Source organism: Pezoporus flaviventris, unplaced genomic scaffold (assembly GCF_033815535.1).
Source record: "Pezoporus flaviventris isolate CSIRO_AGI_PZ_B2104156 unplaced genomic scaffold, CSIRO_AGI_Pfla_v1 ptg000105l, whole genome shotgun sequence".
Classification (NCBI taxonomy): Eukaryota; Metazoa; Chordata; class Aves; order Psittaciformes; family Psittacidae; genus Pezoporus; species Pezoporus flaviventris.
In genome coordinates, this window is record NW_026892653.1 from 1,498,201 (window position 1) to 1,521,948 (window position 23,748).

Genomic DNA, 23,748 nt, shown 5'->3' on the forward strand with positions numbered 1-23,748 from the left:
AGGGGATGAGGAATCCCCCCACCCAGTGTGGGCAGCAAGGGGGACTCTCAGAACCTTTGGAATCTCCCCCATCACGCAGCACTGTTTCCATCCCATTTAAACCCATCCTGTTTGGTGGGTGGCTGTAAAAATAGCTCTTGGTTTGAGTGCGGAGGGTGGCGAAGGGCTGGGGTGCAGGGAAGTTGGGGGGGGGGGGGTGTGATGGTGGTGGTGGTGATGTTGGGGTGTGGGGGGGAGGTCCGGTTTCTCCCTTTCCTGGAGGAATTAAGGGGAGGCCACATGCTGCCAGGAGTGTTTGGCTGGTAGAGGCAAGCGGAGGCTCCGAGGAGGCGAGCAGGCGTCCGCACAGATGGAAACTTGATCACCCACGGCTCAACAGATTGTTTGATTTATTTTAAAATCAAGCAGATGGCTGCAACAGGAGTTTGTTTAAGTTCAGCTCCGAGCTGGGCCAACGGCCAGGATACTGGGAAAGGGGGGGGGGGAGAAGGGGAGGCGTGCCAAAAAATGCTCAATGACTTTGGTCATCACCCACCTCTCCTCCTCCTCCTCCTCCTCCTCCTCCTCTTTCCCTCGCTCCAGCACACACACACACACACACACACACAGAGCCCGGCTCCCCCTCTTATCGCATCCTCGCCTTCATCTCTTGGCTCCAGCATCTCGCTTTGTCTCTCCCAGGCGGGTGTGCAGGCTTGCCCTCCGCTTTTCCTCCTCATCCACTCGCTGGGGTTTAACTCTTCCGCAGCCATCCTCTTTCCCCCTGTATTGTGGGGATGAAGGGAGGGCTGACCCTGAATGGAGCAGCCCCTTCCATGGGCTCCATCCTCTTCTTGGTGTAGTGTTCGGGGTGTGGGTATGGAGGGGTTGAGGTCCTGGCTGGGGGTGCCCTGACCTCCTTGAGTGTCCTTCCGTGGTAGGGATGGGTCCTGGCACAGGGAAGCTGTGGCTGCCCCATCCTTGGCAGTGTTGGACAGGGATTGGAACAACCTGATCTAGTGGAAGGTGCCCCTGCTCATGGCAGGGGGATTGGAACTGGATGAGCTTTAAGGTCCCTTCCAACCCAAACCAGTCTGGTGACCCCCTACGCTGCCCCGAACTGGTGGTGGCCTGAATGGAGATGGGGTCCCACCAGCATGTGATGCCAGATGGGGATGACGTTCAGCGCTCGGTCTGAGGTGCGAAGGGTGACTTGGGGATGAAGAAGAGACCCTGATGCAGCATGTGTTGGCTCTGGGTGTGTTTCTGGTCTTGTCAACATATGGCCAGCAGGGAAGGAGCTGGAGGAGCCAGTGGGAAGCAGCCTGGGATGTTGTAAACGGGGTGGGGAGCCTGTGCTCAGGGCTTTCAATAGCTCCCTGCCACCGGGCTGGCTCTGTGTGGGGGTCTGGCCACCCCAGGGTGATGTGGGGCTCCCAGCACACATGGCAATGTCCCTTTGCCCTACCAAGGGGCATCTTGGATGACCTCTGTAGCAGGGGCAAAGACCTCCCTGCATCTCCTGGGGTGAGCAAGCAGGATGCTCCAGGAGCACTGGGTACCCTATAGCTCTATGGTGGCCTCGGGATGTCCCTTTACCCCATGCTGGGAGAGTCGGCACAGGTCATTGCACCTTCTTCCTGCAGGTTTTCATTATGGGGAATTGCCCCTGATCCCATTTCCAGGAGCAGGGCAGCCAGGAGATGGGATGAGGCTTTATCCCAGCACCCAACCCCTCTCCATAGTGGAGGCTGTGGGTTTCATTGGGAAAAGGGGCTGGGGCTGGAAGGGGTTAAAGCAGGCAAAGGAAAACAAGAGTGCTGCAGGGCCTGGGTGGCTGACAAGCCAAACAACTGTTTTTGACTCACTGTTGCTGCCTTGCCAAGTGCAATTGCTTCCACATTCCCATCCCCTGGCTGGAGGGGCGCGGGGAGATGTTGGCTTTCTGCGGTCAGGAGGGGAAGGGGGATGCCGGGGGGAGCAGCAGCAGGAAGGGCTGGCTCCAAAGAGCTTTTTCTCGGCTCTTCTTTCTTTTATTCCTTTCCCTGTTGAGCAGCAGGAAGGGGCAGGGGGTGATGGTGCAGGGGGAGGATGCTGCTGGCGAGGGTCGCTTGTGCCAGCTCCTGGTGGTGCATCCCTTCGGTGGGCCCTAAAGGTGGGATAGGGAATGGGGGGGGGGGGGGGGGGGGGGCTGAAATGCACCCCTGTGGCTGGATTGCCCTGCCTTCTGTTGCTGTTTGTCCCCAGGAGGGACCATGAAGGGCAGCTCCTTCCATGCCAAGGCATGCTGATGGGTGCCAGGGGCAGTAGCATCCCTTTGCCCCCTGTCCAGCTCCTCCTGTATCCCCTCCTGCAGCATCCTTCAGATTGCAGCTCCCCACAGGGATGGAGAGTGACCCTATTGCAACCCCACTCAGAGATGGGCCCCCCACCGTGCCTGGCAGTGAACTGAGCCCGTTGGGGGGGACGACACACAAATCTGTCAGCAGGGTTTTGGGGGGGGGGGTCCTGCTAATAAAATTCCCAGGCCTCCAAGTGCTGGTGCTGTGGTGTTGTAGACAGCAAGAAATAAGCCCTTGGAGAAGAGGCTTGGTAGTTACAGCGGAGGTTTAAGCTGCTTTGTGGAGTTAATTATCTTCTGAGTCTGGGGTTTTGGTGGTGGGGGTTTTCTGGGGGCTTTTTTCCTTGTTCCTTGGGATTATTTCTTGGCAAAAGAGGCATTGTTTTGAAGCACGGAGCTCTGCTCCCTCTGAACTCCTGGCTGCTATGTGGTACGGAGGGGATCCTGGCCTTGAGGAATAAACAACCACCAGTAACAAAACCAACACCCCGAGAAATACACGGTCCAAAAAGCCCCTCTGCCTTTGCAGGGCAATTATGGGGAGCTCAGGGAGGTGCTCTGGGAGCTGTTTGCTTTGGGGAGCCAGAGCAGAAGCCTCCCATCAGGAGCCCAGCTCAGTGCACCCATCCTGCAGTGCTGGGTTGGAGCGTGGTGCTTCCCTGGTTAGGAGTGACCACAGGGCTAGGGAGGATGTTGGGATGCCCTGGCACAGATGACTTGGTACCCCCACCACAGTCCAGCCTGGATTGGGGTGCCTGGAGGGAAACCCTATCCTTTGGGAAGGTGTCCGTGAGCCAGCCCTTGGGTGAGGAGGGGGTTTGTGGGCGTCTTGGCCTCACTATTTCCCCTGTTGGGATGCTGCAGAATAGGGCCGTTGCTCTGCTGTTGCATCCCCTTTGCCCTCCAGCTCCTGTGGCTCTGGAGGCACCTCTCCCTGCTTTCCAGAGCTCAATTCCCCCCTTCCCAACTGTGGTGATGATCCATGTGTGCCTGGGAGCTGGCCTGGATGCTGTCAGCCTCATGGGACAAACACGGTCCCCTGGTGGGAGAGAAGGTGATATTCGGAGTGACTCCTCTCGCTGCTGGTGCCTGTTTAATCTCAGCCTTGCGTGCTGGAACCCAGGGGAAAGGATGCAGCGGATCCTGGAGAGCAGGAGCTGGCAGCGATGGAGGTTGGGATGAAAATCCTTTCCCCTGTTAGCACTGCAGGGAGGACTCACAGAGCTTTGCCTGAAGCATCTTGTGTCTGCCAGGGATGTGGGAGAGCCAGCTCGTGCTCTGGTCCAGTGTTATCCACTGGGATGAACACCGTCCATCATCCTTGCACCGGGAAGGATGCTCGGCCCATAACCCTGTGTGCATCCACACTGAGTTCATCCGTGCTGCGCCCATCACCCTGGCATCACACCACCCATGGCAAAGCCTCCAAACCCCACACTAGAGGCTTTGCAGAGGAAGCAAAAGGCCCTCCCCAGCATCCCTCAACCACAGGGGTTGCCCGTGTCCCCCCGTTGTCGTACACCTTGTCAGCTCCTCATGTGGACATGAGGAGGCAATTAGGGGCTGGGATCCCCTTTCGGAGGCAGCAGCTGGGGCGTGGGGCTGAGGAGCAGCTCTGCCTCCTGATGTGTTTGCAAATCCTCACCAGCTGAGGGGATTAAAGCCGGCATCTGGGTCGCTTTATAATGTTAAAACAAAGGGAGTCCTAGGCGCCATGATCGGGGGCAGCCGAGGGAGGGAGGGAGCAGAGGCAAGGGGGGGTTCTGCTGCACTCGCTATGCTGGGAAAGTCTGCAGGAACACCCCCCCCCCAACCCCAACCCCTTTTCCATGAGGTTTTCCTTAGGGAATAAACCAACCCTCTTTCAGGAGGCGGCATCCCCGGGGTGCAGGGGAGCACTGGAGGGGTCGGTTATGTGGGGAGGGGGGTGTTTTGGGTGTTTATATCTGCTTTTTTCCACCCCGTTGTGCTGTTCTGGAAGCGGCAAGAATTCAGGAAGCCGGCGTGCGGCGAGTGCCAAGTCAGGCTGTACCGCAGCCAAGCCCCTGCTTGTTTTCTCGTCTTGCTGGAGCCAGTAAGTGACCTTATTAGCTTAGGGGGCAGCTGCCTTATTAACACACATCTGGCGGCGAGGAGGCCGCATAGGCACTATATTGTCTCCCTGCCTGCTCCTAACCAGGCGGTGTGTTGCTGGGGGGGGGTCCCCCATGGATGATCTCACCCCCTCCTCTGTCTCCCTGCTCCCCCCCCCCATCCGGGGGGGGGGGTGATGGGGGGGGGGGTGTCAGGATTAAGCAGATGGGGTTTGGATGTGTTGAAGATCGTAATTTAAGATTGTGATGTTGCAAAGTTATAACATGTCATGGGGGGTGTGCCCCCCCCCCTCCAAGTATGGGGGCTGTGCTACTGGCATTCCCATGGATGCTACCCCATCTCCCTTTCTTCTTCTTTCCTATGGGGCACAGTCTGGTTTTTGGGGTGCAGCATCACCCCTTGGCACAGGGGGTTGCTCTGAGGGGCTGGACCACCCATGCAGCATCCTCGCATCTCTGCCAGCTGCTGGGGTGGGCACTGGGATTTCCCTCCGGCATGTGGCAGGGATCAGTGTTGGAGCATCCCGCAGCAAGGAGAGCCTCCAGTGTGCTGCCTCCTGGGCTTTTCCAGCAGATTTGGACCTGGAAGGGGGCAGATTCCAGAGCTGGAGGCTCCTGCTCTGCCAGGATGGAGAGCAGGGGGGAGCTTTGCCACGTGCTGAATCTCTCTGCTCCAGGCTTTCCCAGTGGTTCCCATCCCAAACTCAGCCACCCATGGTCCCAGTGCACAGTCTGCCCTCAGCCAGCACCATTGCGCTTCCTCCTGGCTATATTGAAGGCTGAGCTGATGGGGGTACCCACAGCGCATCCCCCGTCACTGCGCATCCCGGGGTACCGCGTTGGGAGCTGGGATGCACTGGGATGCGCTGGGATGTGGTGGGATGTGGGGGAGCCAGGATGCTGGGTGCCTGCCCACCCCTCCACCATGCAGGGATGCCCTTTGTCCTTCTTGGCGTGTGGGGGAACTCGGCAGCTCTTGGCTTCTCCCTCCTGTTTTGGAAACTGAAAACATTTACAGGGCGGCCCACTCGCGCCCTGCCTGCCACGGAGCGAGGCACTTGGCTGACTCCTCTGCTTTCCTTGGCTGCTTCTCCATCGCCTTCATGCTTGGGGGAAGGGGCTTTTCTTTACCTTTTCTCCCTCTTTTTTCTTTATTCCTGATTTTTTTTTCCTATGGTATAAGCTTGGAAAAACAGCACCATCCTTCAGGAAAGACCGAGGGGGACAGGAGGCAGATCCCAGATCGAGCGTGGTGATGCCAGCGCCTGACAGCCCCTCATGTTGACCTTGCTCTCCGCCGGGAAGGGCGAGGAGCCGGAGCAGCCCTGTGTGCTGCACCAGTGCTAATGAGCTGTGCCTGATCAGAAGGATTAATTAGCTGCTAGGAGGAGGGCATCCTTCTGCGGTGATGCTGGGTGCAGTGGAGGAGCTTGGCATGGCACGGTGCTGTGGTACCTGCGGTGCTTTGGCTCGGGGCTGAGGGTTGAAGGGAGAGGATGCTCCAAAAGGAGCTGCAAGTTCTTCCTGACGCAAACGCTGCCGTGGGGAGAGGAAATCCCCAAGCAAGCCAGCACCACGCTGGGAAGCTGTGAGAAAAAGCCTTGTGGGAGGTTTCTTGCTGCGTGGTTGTTCCTGTGCTGTTGTCCTTTTGGGAATGGGAGCTGAGGGTGTGACCTGGATGTGGTAGGAATGCTTAAATATATCCTGTGGGGTCTAAAATGACCCTAAAGGGGACAAGGTGGCAGCTGGCCTGGAGCTGTGCCCGGGCCGGATTCTGCTGTGGCCAGAACAAAATCCATAGGGTTCAAGGATGCTCAAGAGTGTTGTGCTGGGGGACTGTCCCTTTCCCATCCCTGCAGGTGGGAACCCAGACTGGCTTGGGGCTTTTGGCATCCCATTTGTCTGGGGGGATTTGATGGGGAGTGTGGGGATGCTTTGTGCCCTATATGTGGTACCCCTCTCCCTTCCTGCATGCAGAAGAGCAAGGCATGGGGTGTATGTGAAGGGACACTGGGGGGCTCCCTGGTGAGATGAGCAGGGACATGGTGTCAGGGCTGGGAAGGTCATGAGGACACGGAGCTTGAACTTGAATTAGATGGTAATTGCAATGTGCCTAATTACAGGGAAAGAGCAAATCACTCCGGTGCTTTATAAAGTGTCTGACACGGAATAACGAGGATAATTAGCAATCAGATGGGAAGCTGCTGCTCCCCACTCGTGTGCCATCCCCCGAAGCCCCGGGGGGGGGCTCTGTTCCCCCTCTACCTCGCAGGACCTACTCTCCAAGCATCTCCCTCCTGCATGGGGTGGATGCATTGCTTTTATTCCCCCCCCCCCCAGCATGGGATATCTGCACCCCCCATTCCCACTATGGGACATCAGCCCTACAAAGCCACCCGTTTGCGGCCGTGTCCCCCCACCTCCGAGAGGGTCCCGGTGCCGGTGCCAAGTGTCTGTGTGCGTGTCCATCCGTGCTGCTGTGCAGCGCCGGCAATGCATTAATGCTGGCTGACGCTAGAGCGCACCACAGGCATGCTGTGGCATCCTCCTGGGGACACAGCAGCCATCGGGGCCACCTGCCCCGGCCACATGCCCACCGGCATCCCGGGGTGCCCTCGGGGGCACCCCGCCGGGGACCCCATCTGCCCTCGGTGGCCGCAGGGGACATCGTTAGTGGATGTCAGGGCTGTGATTGATGATGCTTAATTGTACTTGGGGGTTCGCCCTATGGAGGAGGCGGGGGGGCTGGGGGGGGGGATGCGACATCCCAAGGAACATCCCTGTGACTCTTTCCCACCAGCGCCACCCGTGGGGGATCAGGAGAGGGGCGAGGAGCATCCGGCTCCCAGTTAGCTGCATCTTTTAATGATGCTGTTGTTGGCTTAGGGAGTGCATCCCACCCTCAGGGTGGCTGTGCCATGCTAGGGGCCTCATCCCAAACCTGCTGCCCCCTATTCCAGCACTGAACATGCACTGGACAGCATTGCCCCAGACAGGGGCTGATCCCCCTCCTCAACACCCCCTGCTTAACCCCCATATGAGACCTATCCATTCCTGCCACCCGGGGAGGACTTGCTGTCCTTGGGTAGGTGGCAAGCACATGAAGACTGAGGAATATCCTTCCTCCTAGGCATGAAGGGACCTTCCACCCCCAATATGACCCCGGTCGGGGGGGTGCCGTGCTGCTTTGTTGGCTCTGCTTCATCTCCTGCTTATCCTGGAAATCTGGGGTTACCCCCAGGGACCATCCCCTTGCCCCTTTCCCTCCTGGCAAGTGGATCCCAGTATGGTTTTGGGACTGCAGAGAGCACCGGTCAGCCCCATGGGGGTGTGTGAGGGTGTCCTGGGTGCCGGGGCAGGGTGTAGGTCACGCTTACCCTCCTACATTCACGTCTCTTTGCCGTCTCTCCTCCTGTTGGTTTCTTTTTGTTCCCCCCTTCTTTTGAGCAGCTGTTCTCTAATAAGCTGTTAATGATGATACAGTAAGTAGAAGCGGAGAGTCCTGCGGGAGCTGCCACGATTTGTGTAATTGGCCTCGGAGGAGACAAAAGTATCTAATATTTACATGCCGGTATTAGTCCCCTGGGAGCACTGTCTGGGCTGGCACAGGGAAGGCAGCTCCCAGCCTCAACCTGTCTGCTCCCAGCTGATGGATCATCAGATCCATAATGTATGGAAATTGCTGTGCTGCAGCAGGGAGGGCAGCAGGAGGCGGGGGGGGGGGGGGGTGTCCCTGTGTTGTGCTGCCTGGACAAGGCATGGAAAGGGACCCCTCCTTGAGAGCCTGGCGATGGCCGAGCATCCCGGATGGTTTGTGGGAGCAGCTGGATTGAGGATGCTCTGGCGTGGGGAGCCCTGTGACAATGTGGGATAGAGGCAGGAGCTCCACAGGGTGGGTTTCCAAAGGCTTTGGGAGGGCTCTTGAGGCACAAACAGGCCGGTTGGTGCCTGAAGCAAGGAGAGGGATGCCTGCATTCCGGTCACTGGGCGCCCTCTCCCCTGTGCCAGCGGATGGGGTGGGTGTGCGGGAGCTGTGCCGGAGCTCCCGGATGGGCAGGTTTGGAAGCAGCTCTGGCGTCTTGCTCCCGGCTGGGTGAGCCATGGGGCTGGGTGTCTGCCAGGAAAACTGCCTGCGGCATTCCTGCCTGCAGCCAGTAAAGCCTTCATGTCAGGGGAAACTGAGGCACGGTGGGGTGGGGGAGCAGCCTACCCTCCATCCCGCACGGGGTCTTGCCCTGGGGCCCCTCCTGCATTGTAGCATGGATAGGGTGCCCAGTGGGGCTTCCCCTGGTGCCCCTAGCCCCTAAACGCAGCGTGTCCCCAAGGCTTTGGAGCTGTCCCCTCTTGTTGGGGTCAAATACTTGCCTTGGTGTCAGTGCGACCACACAAGCCATGTTAGGGTGGTGGGGTTGTGCTTGCTCTGTGCCCGTGTTCCTGCACCCCCAAACCTGCCAGTGACCCCCAAATGGGGAGATGCCAGTGGGAGGAGGGTGACACAGAGGCACCCAGCATGAGCAATGGGGCCAGGCTGGGCACAGGAGTGGCTGCAGCCTCATTCCCTGAAGGAGATGGGGGGGTTGCTCCTACCCCGCATCCCATCTCCCATCGCACACCGGGGCTCTCGAGGGGGTGCCCCCAGCACTATGCAGTGCCCCCGCACCCTGCAGGGATCGCATTCACCCCCCCTTTTCCACCCAGATTCCTGCTTTCCCATTGCCGTGGCAACCTCGGGCATGGCAACTCGGCGCCTTCTCAAGGGGATGTCTCGCATATGCCCACCCCATCCTTGGGGTCCCCCCCCCAAGGGGGAAGGAGGAGGCTGCGTGGGGCTGGTGCGGGTGGCGGGTGGCGGGGGGGGGGCTGGTTCGGCATTGCTGTTTGCCCCGAGCCGCCCGCAGAATCAAAGGCTTAGTGTTTTCCTGCAGCTTGAAAGGAGATCAGGCACGTTTGGCTTGGATGCTGCTGGCCTCATCCTGCCCGCTGGGCGCCGCCGGGATCCGGCGGCTGCGGCTGGGGTTATCCCGGGGCTCCGGAGGCGAGGGGGGGGGGGGGGGGGGGGAGAGAGAGAGGGGGCCGCTGTGGGAAATGGGAATGTCGCTGAGCCCTGCCCAGCTCGTGGCAGGGATGGAGGGCGAAGTCGTGAGGGTATGCGGTGGTTTTGCAGTGATGGGGCACTGTTTGCTCCGTGCATCCATCCATCCATCCATCCATCCCTCCATCCCTTTTCGGTTGTCCTGTGCTCCCGCCTCTCCATCCCTGGCCTCCTGCCAGTCGTTTCCCAACCTCCTTAATCCCAGGCTCCAGCCCCGGCTGTTGATGCCGCCTCCCAAGTGTTGGGAGCAGCTGCTTAAATATCTCCAGCCAGGGAAGCGGGACCTGGCCCCTGACCTCCCCAAGAAACCCGGGGGGCAGTGGGTTTGGCAAAGGGACAGCATACCGCCTGGGTGTCCCCAAGCCTAGTGTGCCACCCCATGTCCATGGAACGTGGTGTTTGCACATTGACCGCATCCAGGATGCTCCGCACCCTTTGGCATTGCGGGTGTGCTGTGCACCCCCGGGTGCTCACGGGCTCAGTGCTGGGTGTTTATCGCCTCCCCTGTGCCCCTGCTGTGTGTGTTTTTGGGCGGAGGATCCCCCGCCTCCTTCCCTCCCTCCCTCCTTATCTGTTAAATCTGCTAAGCAGGGGAATCGGTGCAGTCGCCATCTGTGAGCCTGCCAATAATGGGATTAACTCCTTCCCCTGGCCGGGGACGAGCCTCACGGCGTTTCTGGCACCCCCTTCCCAGGGTACCCCCTCCTCCTGCCTGCCCGGGGTGGGGGCCCAGCCCACCGGGACACGCCGAGGGTGATGTCCCTCCCCGTGCACGTTATGGACTCCCTGCCTCAGTTTCCCCTCTTGCCAAGCAGGGTGGGTTTGGGCATTGCGAATCTGGCAGCGCAGGACCCACTTTGCCCGCATCGCGGTGGGGGGAACACACAAGGTTGGGGGGGGTTTGGGGACGGCACGCTGATCCATGCCTTCATGCACCGCATCCCTGTGTGGCCGTGAGGTCTGGTCCTCGAGGTGATGGGGAGCAGGAATGCTTGCCTCCCCCCCCGGGGACCACGGGATGGGGGACACACACACAAAGGACACCACCCCCCGGTGATGCTGGGGCAGAGGTGGCACCACAGAAGGGGGGATAAAGAACACCCCCCCCTCAGCCCTTCATCTCCAGGCCTATGTCGGGGAGGGGGGGGGCGCCGGGGGGGATGCCCCTGCTAATCCTCTTAGGCGCTGGGGTCCGGCTGCAGCAGCTGGCGAGCCCGGCCCCTGCCCATCCTCCCCTCCCAACAGGTGCCCCCCCCAGTACCCCCCTCCCTTCCCGAGTGCCCGGGGGCCCTTGTTCCCCCCCCCAATACCCCCCCCGCGCTGCCCGCGGTGGCGATGCGCGCAGTGCGAAGGGCTCCCCGCAGCAGGCAGCCCCCTCCCATTGAGGCCGGCCCGGGAGCGCTCATTAATTATCTAATCTTCCCTTTATGTTTAATTTACAGCCCCGCGCGGCTCTGGCCATATGCTGCTTTTGTTGTGTCTGGCTCTTTGTTGTGGCAGGCAGCGGGGGCTGGCGAGGACCCCCCCAGCCAACCTCCCGCCCCTTCCCCAATCCTCCGCCAGCCTTTGATCCCCCCCCCCCCCGCATCCTCCCCAGCGCCACCCTCCAGCCTCCCCCGCGGCACGGCGAGGGGGTAAGTGCCTTTTTCTCGGTTATTAATTTCCCTGACCCCCCCCCCCCCCCCGCCCCTTTTCCCTCCATCCTCTTCTCTGACCCCCCCCCCCCCCCCCCCCCCATATCGCTGCCTCTCGCTGTCGGCTCCGGGATTTGATGGTGTGTGAGCGCGGCGGTGCTCCTCCCGCCCGCGGGGTCACCGCTCCCTCCCGCACCCCGGCTCCGCCGCTGCCGCAAAGGTAGGTGCGGGGCAGCAGCATCCCCCCCCCTCCCTCCCCAACACCGCAACCATAGCGCTGCCCGGGGTATAAGGGGAGGGGAAGGGGGGGGGGGGGCACCGCGGCGGCCCGTGAGGGGGAGTGGGGTGCGCTATGGGGATCTGTGTGTCCCCCCCCCAGACTTGTTGCGCGCACCCCATAAAGTGTGTGTGTGTGTGTGGGTCCGTATGGCAGGGGGAGGATGAAGGTTGTAACTGTTGTGGTGGGTGTGAGCATAAGGAGGGGGGGTACGGTGGGAGTCCTGCGCACCCCGATGTGTGGTGGGTACACATTGGGGGGCTCTGTGTAACTTGCTGCAAACTTCGGTGGTGGGGGCAGGCTCCCCCCCCCACCCCGCTGAGGGAGTTTGTTGGATTTGCCAAAATCCCCACAAAAAGAGTGGTAAAATCGGTTTGTGCACCCCAACAGGCCTGTGCGCCGCTATCATGGGGTATGCACAGTGGGGCACCCCAACCTGAGGGGCTGCAGCACGTGCACTCATCCTTGGTGGGGGGGTTTGGGTCGGGCTGAGGGGGGGAAAGGAGGGTGATGGTTGGGATTGGGGTATAGGGCTTTGCTCCATGTGGATGCTGTAGTGTGAGGCTCTGTGGATGATATGGGGCAGAGCTTCCTTTGGGTGCTCAGCTGAGTCTGGAGCTGTTGTCCCAAGGGATGCCTGGGAGCACGCAGCATCCCTGTGGGACTGCCCTGTTCTTCTCCAGCCTCTTTATCCTGGGCTTTGCCAGGTCCTGGTGCAGGCAGGGGCTGCCCAAACCAGCACCCCGGTGCTTGGGGCAGCGGTCACAGGGGTCTGTGTCCTTGCTCTCATGTCTGTCTATCTGCACCTCCTCAGCCCCGTGCCAGCGCGGGGCAGAGGGGCGGGATGCGCAGTGGGCAGGCAGGATGGGTGCCAAGCCACAGGGGCAGTGCGCCCGGCCAAGCTCTGTGCTGGCAGCAGCACACAGGCTCTGCCCGCAGCAACACGTAAGGTCACCGCGACCGCCGGGGACGTGACATTGCCAAGGGCTGTGCTGGCTCCGGTGTGCCGGGAGCTGGCCATGGGGGCCACCACCGCGCTCACCAGGTGAACAAACCCCCTTTCATTGCATTGAAGGCAGCTGGCTCTGCGTGGGTCCTTGGCATGGATGAGGGTTCCATCATCGCCGGGGGCTGTGAGGGGATGCAGTTGAGACATGGCATTGGGGTGCAGTGGCACATGGGCAGCGCTGGGTGACCCACACACGTGCGCTGGCAGTGATGCAATGTCCCTATTGCAGACAGCATGGGCACCACCAGCACCCGGTGTCCTTGCGTGCAGGGCTGGCTGTCCCCTGTGCCGTGGTGACCAGTGTGTCCCATTTGGGGTTGTTTTCCACCCACCGGCTATGGGGAGCAGAGGAGGGGCCCCATGGCCGCAGTGGCTCACTGCAGGTGGCCTCTGCCACTGTCTCGCCGGGGCCTGTCCCCATACAAAGCCCCATTCCTTCCTCCCTCTGGGCCCCATGCTGCGGGGCTGCCTGCCAAGCTCTGTGTGTCACAAGAAGCAGCCAGAACATGGGGCTGGGCTCCCTGCTATGTCTGTACCCCCATGTCCCTGCCAGTTCTGGGGTGCTGGGGAAACTGAGGCAGGAGGCAGCTTTCACAGGGGAATCAGTGCTAGGGATGGGGAGAGAAAACAGGATTCTTGGCATCGCCTGTAGGCGAGGGTTGTTGTTAGGGGCTGGCTCTGCTTCCCCCCCTGTTTCTGCATAGGGGTAGGGGACCGTGGCTCTGTCCCCATAGGTGACACCCCCAGCTCAGCGCTGGTGAAAGGGGCGATTGTTCCCCCCCCCCCCGGCGCTGTGTGTGGCGGGGCTGGCGCAGGCAGCGCGTTGGCCTTGGCCCCCTGCCCATCGCTGTGCCCTTTTCCACAGGCAGCTGCCTGTGGGCACGGCTTGGCACCCAGCGCTGCCTGCGGGCTCAGCCGGGAGCAGGACCCGCGCTCCCCTGGGCTGCCGGGTCACCCCTGCATGGGTTATAGCAGCCGGGGTCGGTGCCACCGCTGTCGTGTGTTGGCAGTTCTCAGCCCAGCGGGTGGCTTTTCCTGCTGGGTTTCTTTGCCAGCTCCATCCCTAACGCAGATCTCTGGCTCAGAGGGAGCTGCTTCTCCCTTGCCCTGCTGTAAAGTCCCTTTGGAGAGATGCCCAGAGCCTTCACCCCTGTGGAAGTGATGTGTCAGCTCTGAAAGCCCCTGGTTTTCCACCCTGGTGCTAAGTGCAGGAGGGAGCTGTTCTTCCCCCCCCCCCCCCTCCACTCCCCAGTGCACTGAAGCTCCCAAAGGACCAGAGCTTCTCTCCTAGGGGATTTTGGGCCTGCCAGTGATGGGATCCCCCAGCCCATGCTCAGTTCCCCCCCTGCCACCACTGAGCATCCCTCCCCTCCCAGCTCGCTTGTCAGCTAATGGCGCGGCTTATTCCTATGGCTTTTTAAGTGCTTAATGGCGCGCGGGGCTAATGATGCGGTTCCCTCTGTTCCTGCCGCCTGGATAGATGGATGGTGTCAGAGCTTGGCGCTGCATGAACCTGTGGGGATGAGGATAGGGATGAGAAAGGGCCCAGGCGGTGCCCTATGGAGCTGGGGGCTGCAAGTGGGTGTCTGCCTGCCTGCCTCTCCTCCCTCCTCTGCACGGCTGCTCCAAGCAGGAATGTCACTGTAAACGATATTTATCACGAGGTGATAAAAATCTATTTCCAGCGACCTCTTGGAAATGGCCCTCATAAAACCAGGCAGCAGACGGAGGCAGGAGGCAGACAGCAGGGAGGGGGAACAGGCAGGGAAATGGCTGTAATCAGCTGCAGAGCAGGGGCCGGTTCTTCAGGGCAGCCAGCCTTGCCATTCCCAACCCCAGGAAATTGATGGGCAGCCATGAAGGCCAGAGGGTTGCCTGGGTATGGCTGGGCAGATGTTCAGGCATCCCGTGGCTTGAGCATCTTGGGATGCATCTTGGGATGGCCAGCATCCAACCATGAAGGGAGGACCAGAGCAGGATGGGGGGCTCTTGTGTGCCAGTGCTGCATCCTGGGGTGTTCCCAAAGTGACTCCTCAAGAGACCAATTCAAAGATTCTCATCCTGGCACAGCATGTCAGGGATGGGATGCCTGGCTTTCCCCAGTGCTCACAGCCATAGGGATGACCCCTACTGGCACACACTACTGGGTCGCCCATTGGCCCCTGGATCCCAGGGGGCTGCTGTGGCTCCCACAACCCTTCCAGCTCCATCCCTTCAGCACCGATTGCTGGGTTCTAATTCAGCCATTTCCCTCCCGGCACTAATTACTCAGCCCGTCGTGGAGTCCTGGCTGTAAATTCTCCGTTGGGAGCAAGCTGGGAAGCAGAAAGCCTCCTTGGCTCCTTTCCCTGCTGACCTGAGCAGGGACCTCTAATCCAGTGTAATTCATCAGGGTGCTGAGTCGGCAGAAGAATGCCTTGTCCTCCCCTATGTGCTTTGGGGCGCACTGTCCGCTGGCAGCATCCCTCCTTCCTGCCCAGTGGTACCCAGCATCCCTCCTGCCTCTGCATGACCCTCATCCTACCTCTGTCCCTACCTCATTAGGGACAGCCTGGGTGATGCTGCTGGCCTGGGTGTCCCTGGGGGCTTTGTTGAGCTGGGGGGACCCTGGCCACCTTTGTGGGGTTGGAGAGATGGGATTTGCTCTTAAAACCGGGGACAAGGCAGGGCTCCTTCGGGGAAGAAGGATGTGGGGGAATTAGACCAGGCTGCAGGGTCTAATCCATCCTGATGAAGAGCGTAATCACTTAATCAACCAGGCGGGGTGATGGCTGTTCTGCCCCAAGTGCTTGGGTGTCCCCTGCCTGGGGGTGCCAGACATGGGTCTTTGTGGATATGTGCTAGGAAGTGACAACAGGAACCATGGGGACATCCAGTGTGGGTATTGCAAAGCCCTCGGAATCCCTGCCGAGAGTCCTGGTGCCACGCATGGGGCTCGGTGACACCACGGGGCTTTGTCTTTGCCCGGGGTGCATGGTGACACGGCAGAGCGTGTGCTGCAGGTATCACCCTGCATTAAAGTTTCCCCTTGCAGATGGTGTGTGTTTAATCTGCGGCTTAACGAAGCGCTGGACTTGGCGGTAAGTCCGTCTTTAGATGGCAGGAGGGAGCTGAGAACCGGCGCTAAGCTGCCCGCTGGATGAGGAAGAGGGGGGGACGACACGGTGAGGATTGAGGCTTTAATGCCTCAGCACAAGCTGATTGCCTGGATGGTGTGTGGCCTTCACCAAGGCGGGCGTGTGATTGCTGGGATGTGCACCCCTTGAGTTGGATGGGGTCCCCCATCCCTATCTGGCTGCTTCTCCCTGCCTCAGTTTGCCTTCGGGACTGCCGTTGGGTTTTGCACGTGTGGGAATGCCCCGAAAACATGAGCTGCTTTGGGGAGGCTGGGATTTTCCGGAAGGAAAAGCCCCTTGGGGCAGCCGCCTCCCCCCATGGCAGGTATTTAGGGTAATGGGGAGGGGGCAGTGGCCACTGACTACCTGGCAGCTCCGGAGCTGGAGGTAGGTGAGCTGGGTGCTGTGGAGTACCTGGGTTGGGGATGGGGAGCGCAGGGGGTGGAGCAGGGTCCCATGGCTGAGAAGCAGCGTGTCCCATGGGGTGTCTGCAGCCCACAGAGAGCTGTATCCCTCCCTTCCCATCCTAGCACGCCATGGTCCCAGCAGGACGCAGGTAGTGCTAGTGTGGAGCTGGGGCTGTGGCATGGTGGGAGCTGCAGGGACAATAGAGGCCAGGAGGGTCTCTGATCTGGCCAGGGTAGTTTGTCTCAGTGTAGATGGCACCATTTCAGCTGTTCTCTCTGGAGTCCAGGGATGACAGTGAAGGCTCTGTGCTGCACAGCCTTGGGGGTATCCTGATGGGTTTGAGAGGGCTGGTTGTTCCCTGCAGAGCCTTTCAGTGCCAGGAGCTGTCTGTGCATGGATGGGATGCTCGCGTCCTCCCCTGCCTCAGTTTCCCTGCCTTGAAATCAGGGTGGAGGGACCGTTTCCAGGCCCGTCAGGGGTCGGCAGTCGTAAGAAAGGGCTGTGTGTCCCTGCAATGGGACAGAAGCTGCTTTGGCACCGAGCAGAGTGTGGGTCCCATCCTGACCATCCAGCCTGGGGCAGTGCTGTGTCGAGCATGGGGGGCGCTCTGTGTGGAACTGGGGTGATGCGGGAGCCCGCACAGCCCAGGCGGTGATGTGTGGAGGTGCTAGCATCCCCCAGAGCTTCATGCAGGGCTCACCCCACCGCATGGGTAGAGCGGTGCATGCGATCAGCCGCCGGTCCCCTGCGCTCCGAACCCCCGAGGAGCCGCAGGGAAGCCGGGATCGAGCGCCTGCGTGCCCCCCGCCTCCCCCTCCATCACCTCCCTGTTCGCCGGCGAACAAATGTCTGTTCTTGCAAAAAAAAGAAGTGACAGGGGTCGGCGCAGCGCTTTCCACATGACCTGCCCAGGAACAGAGGACGTCTTTGTTAATCCAGCGAGCTGTCAGTTCAGCCTCTTCACAAAAGGCATAAACCACTTATTGCTGCTCTCACCCCTGACCCCAGATCCGCCTGCGCGCCCTCCATTGTGCCGTCTCGAGGAAGCTAGCAAACAATTCGGGCTCCGGCTCCCCTCCCCGACGGCGGGGGGGACGCCTCTCGCCCTGCCGCGGCGTGGGGAGCCGCTGCGGGGGACCCCCCCCCCCCCCCCCTCCGCAAAACACCATCACACAACGCATACACAGGCACACACACACACCACGGCTGCATCTGCGCGCCCGCCGCCTCGCCTGGCAGCTGCTGCGAGGGGACGGCGCTGCCACAAAGGGCTGGGGGCCGGTGGCAGGACCAACCCATCCCTCCTTCCATCCAGCCCTTTCTCCCGGGGATGCCGGAGCAGCTGGTTGGAGCCTGCGGGATGTGGAAAGGGGCGCTGGGTGCTGCACCACCCACCCCGGACAAAACCTATTAATGAGAGGGGACAAAAGCTCCTTAGGGTCCCTGGCTGGGACGGGTTGGGACGGCGGCTTTAGGCAAAGCCGCTTATGGTGCGGCACAAAGCTGTTGAGAGCAGCGCTGCTGCTTGGGGCTGGCATGGGATGCAGCAGTGCTCGCACCGCAACGGGCCCTAGGGAGTCAGTCACACGGGGTGTACGGGAGGGGTGAGCCTGTGCCACCCGCCCCGGCCCCCTGTGCCCATCACCCGGACCCCGCGGCGTGGCCGGTGTGTGTCGGAGCAATTAGATGCAGTCACTTTGGGGCTATATATAACCCAAATTGCTGCCTGCAGCTCGTTAGCTGGCTGTCAGAGCCATTGCGGCCGCGGTGGGTGAGATGATGTCGCCGGGGGGGGGGGGGGAGGCGGGAGGGCAACGCAGAACCCGCTGCTCCCCGGGGATAGGGGCACAAGGAGGGGGAATATGGGTCAGGCCCTTGCTGGGGCCGGGCTCCAGGGGGCTGCCACACTCCATCCCTAAAGCAGCGTTGAGCGGCGCGGTGTAGGGTGGGCTGCAGTGATACGGGGATCCCCGCCTTGTGTTCCCCAGGCTCGGGAATGGAGGGGTGGGGGGGGAACCAGCGTATCCCACCCCAGTGCGGGCGGTGTTCCCACTATGCCCTCCCCATGTGGCACCCAGTGCCGGTGCCCTCCTGCCTTCCTGGGCTCGCCGCGGCGATGCCGGCACAGCGCGGCCCCCGCGCCGGGGAGGAGCGCGGCACCTCGGGCTGTCTGGGGGCAGCTGCGAGATGAGTGCGAACATATTGTGTGGGCTCCTGCAGCAGGCGTCACGGTGTCGCTGCTGGAGAGCCAGCAGCAACCGCAGCCCCGCCGTGACAAACGGCTCCGGCACCGCCGCAGCCGTGCCCACGCGGGCGCCGACGGCACCAGGACCCGGGGCATGGAGCCGGACGGGCAGTGATGCCCCGTGGGTTGGCATGGATGGGCGCATGGGGTCACCGCCGTCCCCGCTGCGAAGCATCCTTGGTGCCGTTACCGGTTTTGCATGGGGCCACCTGCGTTGGGCACATCCCCAGTTTAGGAAGGGTTAACGGCACCGTGTGCGTGTCCTCTGGAGGCTTTTGTTTCTTTCCCATTTTTGCTCTCCCCCCCCTCCTGTTTTTAATGAGGGGTTAGCACAGCTGTAATTGCAGGTTCCAACTTTCCGCCTGCAAACACGGCTGAGAAACTTTTAAACACGGTGGCAGCGGTGGGGATGCGCGGATCCAGCCACCACCCCTCTTGTGGGCTCCCATTGCGGTGACAGAGACCCCCGCTGTGCCAGGTCTCTGGGAACAGCCTGCTTTTGGGGGGGAAAACCCTCTGGATTCAGGCCACCTGGACGAGGAGGAGGAGGAGGAGGGGGAAAGCAAAGGATTCCTGGAGGGAAGAGCAGCTGAAAGCACTTGGGTGAACACACAGCAGGCTCTGTGCCTGCGGTGGTGGTGATAAAGCCCCAGCGGGAGCCAGGGGGCTCAGTGGCCTCAGCAACAAAGGGAGCCGGGGGGAGCCTGCTCCCTGCAGCCCAAAGCACTCCAAAACCACCTTTTATTTCAAGTGCTGCCTCAGAGGCCTGGGGAATGCCGGGGCTGGAAGGCAGGGATGGTTCATCCCCGCACAAGCCTTGCAGCTGGGTGCTGGGGTGTGCTGCTGCCCCCATGCTGAGGCTCTTTGCATCCCCCTGAGGTGCAGGATGCGGCCCCTCTGTGCTGAGCACCCTCCCCACCTCATCCCTTGCTTGCGTATGGGAGGTGTGGCTGTGCCAAAACCCATCGCTTGGTGCAGCTGTGCCGGTGCTTGCTGGGGTGATGCCAGCCAAGAGGTGAAGAACCATGACCGCATCCATTTCAGTGCCTGGCTGCTGGGAGCTTGGGGGTTTTCCAGGGTGCTGCCACCTGGAAGGATGGAGGTTTGGGCTGCATGGGCATGATGCTGATGGAGTGGGGGGGGGGCTTTGTCATAGGCAGCATCCCCGTGGGCAGCATCCCTGTGGGTAGCATCCCCATGGGCAGCACTGCCGGTGCGCACGCTGCAGCCTGCCCCAGCGTCAGGCAAGGCGCAGGGGAGGTGGAATGGGGAAGAGTGTTTTCTGGTGTCCCGAAGGCACAGGAAACACGCCGGTGTGGCTGCCTGCGTGCCGGATCCCTCACCAGAGAGCTGCCACAGCCCTTTGCTTTCCTGCTCCGTCACCACCGTCCCAAAGCCAGGGCCAGGGGGGAGAGCCAAGCCGAGTTCCACAGCAGGTATTATCCCAGTGATGGGAGCAGAAGGAATGCGCCCTTGGCAGGGAAGGACAGACCTGGGGACACCATTCCCTGCCCTTGCTGCCGTCGTGTCCCCTGACTGCAAGCTGCTGCCCTGGGCACTGACCCGAGGGCACATGGGGCACCATGGTGCTGCTGTGCCAGTGATGGGGGGCACGGGTGACACACAATCTGGCAGTGCTTCTGTGCCTGTCCCTTAAGGCCACCGTCTGTGTTCTGACCCACCTCGAGCTCTCCACATCCTTTACATCAAGGGCCTGATGGGGTAGACAGAGGCAGATGCCATGCAGTGGGGTTGGAGGGAGCGCCATGCTGTGGGGCAGCTCTGATTGGAGCCTTTTCTCCCTTGTTTTTGTCACCTCTGGAGCTGCCCTGCCCTCCCTGCCCACCTCCCCTCTGTTGCCATCCTGACCTGCATGCCAGCTCATTTTTTCCCCTGTTAATAACAGCACAGAGCGATGTCACATTGATGTCACCTTGCTGCACCCTGGATGCTGCCCGGGGCTGTGCCCTGTGGCCCTGGTCCCTGTCAAGGCTGTGCATGCCGGTGTGTGCTGTGAGCTGTTGTAGGCTTGTCCTTGAGTCCTTCTGCCTGTGTGCAGGGCTCCCTGTGCGTGTCTCTGCAGGCAGCCACCATGCAATGAGCAGGATGGCCTCAGCTCAGTGCCATTCCCAGGCACATTTGCTTGTCCCCTCTCTCCATCCACAGGGATGCATCAGCCCAGGATGGGCTGAGCATCACCACAGTGGGACACAAGGGTGCTGCCATCCCTTCCATTCAATTCCAGTGCTTGGTGGCAGAGCACCCTTCCCTCCTGGCCTCTGCCCGAGCCCTTCGGAGTGCTGCTTAGCAAATTAGCACCCAAATCAACCCGCTCACCTCTAATTGGGGGTGAGTCTTTGAGGACATAGATGGGGAAGAAGACCCCCCCCCTTGGCTCTGAGAGGCTGCTGCGATGCTTTATCTGGGTGGACAGATCCCTCCTAATTGAGCAGATATTCCGTGTTCGCAAACAGATGGCTCCTTTGCATCAATTATTCCTTATCTGTGTAGCCGGGGATGATTTGCTGACAGATAGCGCGGGATGAAGTTAAAGCAAGGAGGTGGCCGGTGCTCGGTGCTGTCTCCGGCTGCTGCCTGGGGGGTTCCTGGGGGATACAAATAGGGAGAGGGGATGCTCCTTGGGCCGGTAGGACCCATCTCAGCATCCCCCAGAAGGAAAATAGGGGGCCACCGCCATGGGGCTGATGGGTGGCTTGGGGCCTGGGGGGCTGTGGGTCTCCATGGGGAGCCAAAATCCACCCTTCCCCACCACAACCCCATTGCTTGTTGACTTGCCCGGTGCTGCCGTGGTGCATGACGGGGGATGATTAGCGCTAATTAATGATTAGTTGCTCTGGGTATCAAAGTGCACCCCAGCCCTTTCCCATGTCCACAGGTAGGGGATTGCTGCCTGCTGCTGCCTGTGGCATCACCCTTGGAGGAGGAGCGCTGGCACGGCATTCCCACTGGGACCCTGCTATCTCCAAGGATGCCACGCTAAGCATTTGGGGATGGGGACTGGTCCCTGGGCTTGTCCCTTGCTTGCTGTCCCCTTGTGTTAATCACCGGGGAAGAGAAGAGCATCCTGCCATGTCCGGGGCAGCTGGTGGCACCTCGCCAGTTGGAGCTGGGACCTGGTGGCACTCGAGGACTCGCGGGATGTGCCGAGTGCTCGCGGTTGTGCGGCGCTGCCATATGGACTCCATAAATTAAACCTTTCCAGGAAGCAAATGGCAAATTTATACGTCCGCTCTTGTGCGTGGCTCATTGAGTCTAAAGGGCTTCCCAGCACAAAACGCACCTACCATCCATCTCGCTTCGGCTCTCCGCATTTAGAGGACTAATCCCAAAGGAAAATGGGATCAACATAAAATCCTTACTGTGCTGCAGCCCTGGTGCTAATGCCCTGCAATCAGGAGCATGGCATATCCTATGGATGTCCCCTATGGTAGGAAGGGAGGTCACCCTCTTCCTGCTATGCAGGCTTGTCCCTGTGCCTGTCCCAGAGCAGCGTGGTGATGCTGGGATGCTGATTGTTGCTTTATTAAAGGTGACAGCCCACGCTGTGTACCTGTGCGGTGACAGCTACTGCTAAACACAAAACCACAGCAGCACCCGGGGGGGGGGGGGGGGGGGGGGTCAGGGCGCTGGGGACCGTCCCTAACCCGACCTCAAAGCGGTGCCAACACCATCCCCATCCCTGCAGCACGTTTTTCCTCCCCTCTCCCAGCAGGGAAGGCAATGGAGGGGTGGTGTTGATGTGGAGTATAAACACTGCCCAGTTGAGTAATCAGGAGCTGCCTAACCGGCCAGCTGCTGCCGGCGAGCAAGGGGACGCCGTTTTGATTCATGTCCTCTCCCTTCCCTGCTCCAGCCTTTCTTGTCTGGGAGCCACCGGCCGGATCCAGCTGTAGCCCCACGGCGCGGGCTGGCGTGCGGCTCCCCGCGCCGGCCACGTGCACCGGCCGGCAGCAAAACAAAAGCATCTTGTGTCTGTGCTCCGCGGTCCCCCAGGCCCCGTGCTCCCCAAGGGAAGGGAAAGGCGCTCAGTCTCTGTCCTGCTTCTATTCCAGGCGTCATCGTCGTCCCTTGAGACAGTCGCCATCAAGCCTGTGGCTGGTGAGCCCCGGCACCGGGTGAGCAGCACTGGGGAAAGCCCAGGGACCGGTGGTGGCACTGCCCTGGACATCGGCCAGCGGACGGCTTTGGACGCGGAGGGCATCGACGTCGGAACCACAAGTAGGTGATGCTGAGGGCTGCGGGGATGTCATCCCCGAGGGCTGTCCCTTGGTGCACATCATTCCCACTGTGCGCCGCCGTGGTTTGGGGCTCCAAAACCCCTACGAGGGAGGTGACCCTGACAGCACCTCCGTCCCTGCCCATCATCCCCGGGGCTGTGAGTCAGGCCATGGGTACCGGGGACAGCCGCGGTGCTGGGCTGGCCGCAGTGGGGAGCTGGGGGGGTGGCCCCAAGGCTGGGCTGTGCCGCGGCTCCCGGGACTCGGCCTCCCCGTCCGTCAGGAGCGGCAGCATTTTTTGGGAGAGGTATCATGCGTGCTTCCCGCCTGCTGCCTCCCCGGACCGGCTGGTTTGCCAGCCCTTCCCGGCGGGCGCGCCGTGCCGTGCCGTGCCACGCCAGGCTGCTTTGATCCGGCACCAACCGCCGAGGCCAGATCCTGGCGTTGGGCTGGGGAGAGCCGGAACCGCAAGGTGCAGCGGGCAGGGAGCTGGGGCGTGCAGGGAACCAGGGCGTGCAGGGAACTGGGGCGTGCATGAGTGGGGTGATTTGTGACTCCCTGTGTCCATAAGGAAGGGTGCTACCTGGGGACACGGTGCCCTGTGGTGACCGTGGATCAGCCCCACAGGGTTTGGGACCCTGCAAGGCGCTGTGTGTCCTGTCCCGTCCCCCGTCCCCCCCCGCCTCCCTGCAGGGGAGATGGGGGTCAAGGGGCCGGGATGCATTTGCAAGCTGCTCACAGCGTCGCGGAAGCAAGCTGGGAGCCGTGGCCTGGAACGGGCCTGCCGGAGTCGGCTCGGGATTTATTACCCTGCCAGTGGCTGCCGGGCAAAGGTGACAGTGACTAATGGCTTGTTACACGCCTGCCACATCTCATCTGCGCACCGCGGCCGGCTGCCGGCGCTCCCAGCCCTGGTGTGCGAGCAGCCTGTGCCTGCCCTTCCTTCCCTGGGAGGGGGGACGGGGGTGAAACCCTCCTTGTCCCCCATAGGGACCTCATCAGAGCGGGTGATGGTGATGGTTTGGCGCAGGAACCCATCCCCATGCTGAGGATGCAGACCCGCTCTCGCATCGCCCCTTCCGCGCTCCCTGCCTGTGCTATGGCCAGGCAGAGCAGGGCTGTGATCCCTCGGGTACCACTCCATATTGGGTCTTCCCAGCCCGTGGCACATCCCAGGGTGTCCCTGCGAGCCTTGCGTGACACACGAGGATGAACCGGCTCACAGACTCCTTCGTGGTTGCGAAAACCGTGGGCCACGCTTACCATGCACGGCAGCGATCCCATGCCGGGGTCATCGTGCTGGGATGCGGAGGGGA

General features: G+C 61.3%; 1 protein-coding gene across 2 annotated transcripts in view; it reads left to right on the forward strand.

Moving 5' to 3' along the window:
- GSE1 (Gse1 coiled-coil protein) overlaps positions 1 to 23,748 on the forward strand; it is a 96,478-nt gene that overhangs the window by 11,353 nt on the left and 61,377 nt on the right. For both annotated transcript variants that reach the window (XM_061477389.1, XM_061477390.1), the window contains exon 2: positions 22,268 to 22,433. In XM_061477389.1, the coding sequence (XP_061333373.1) occupies positions 22,268 to 22,433 (166 nt within the window). The remainder of the gene's footprint in view (positions 1 to 22,267; positions 22,434 to 23,748) is intronic.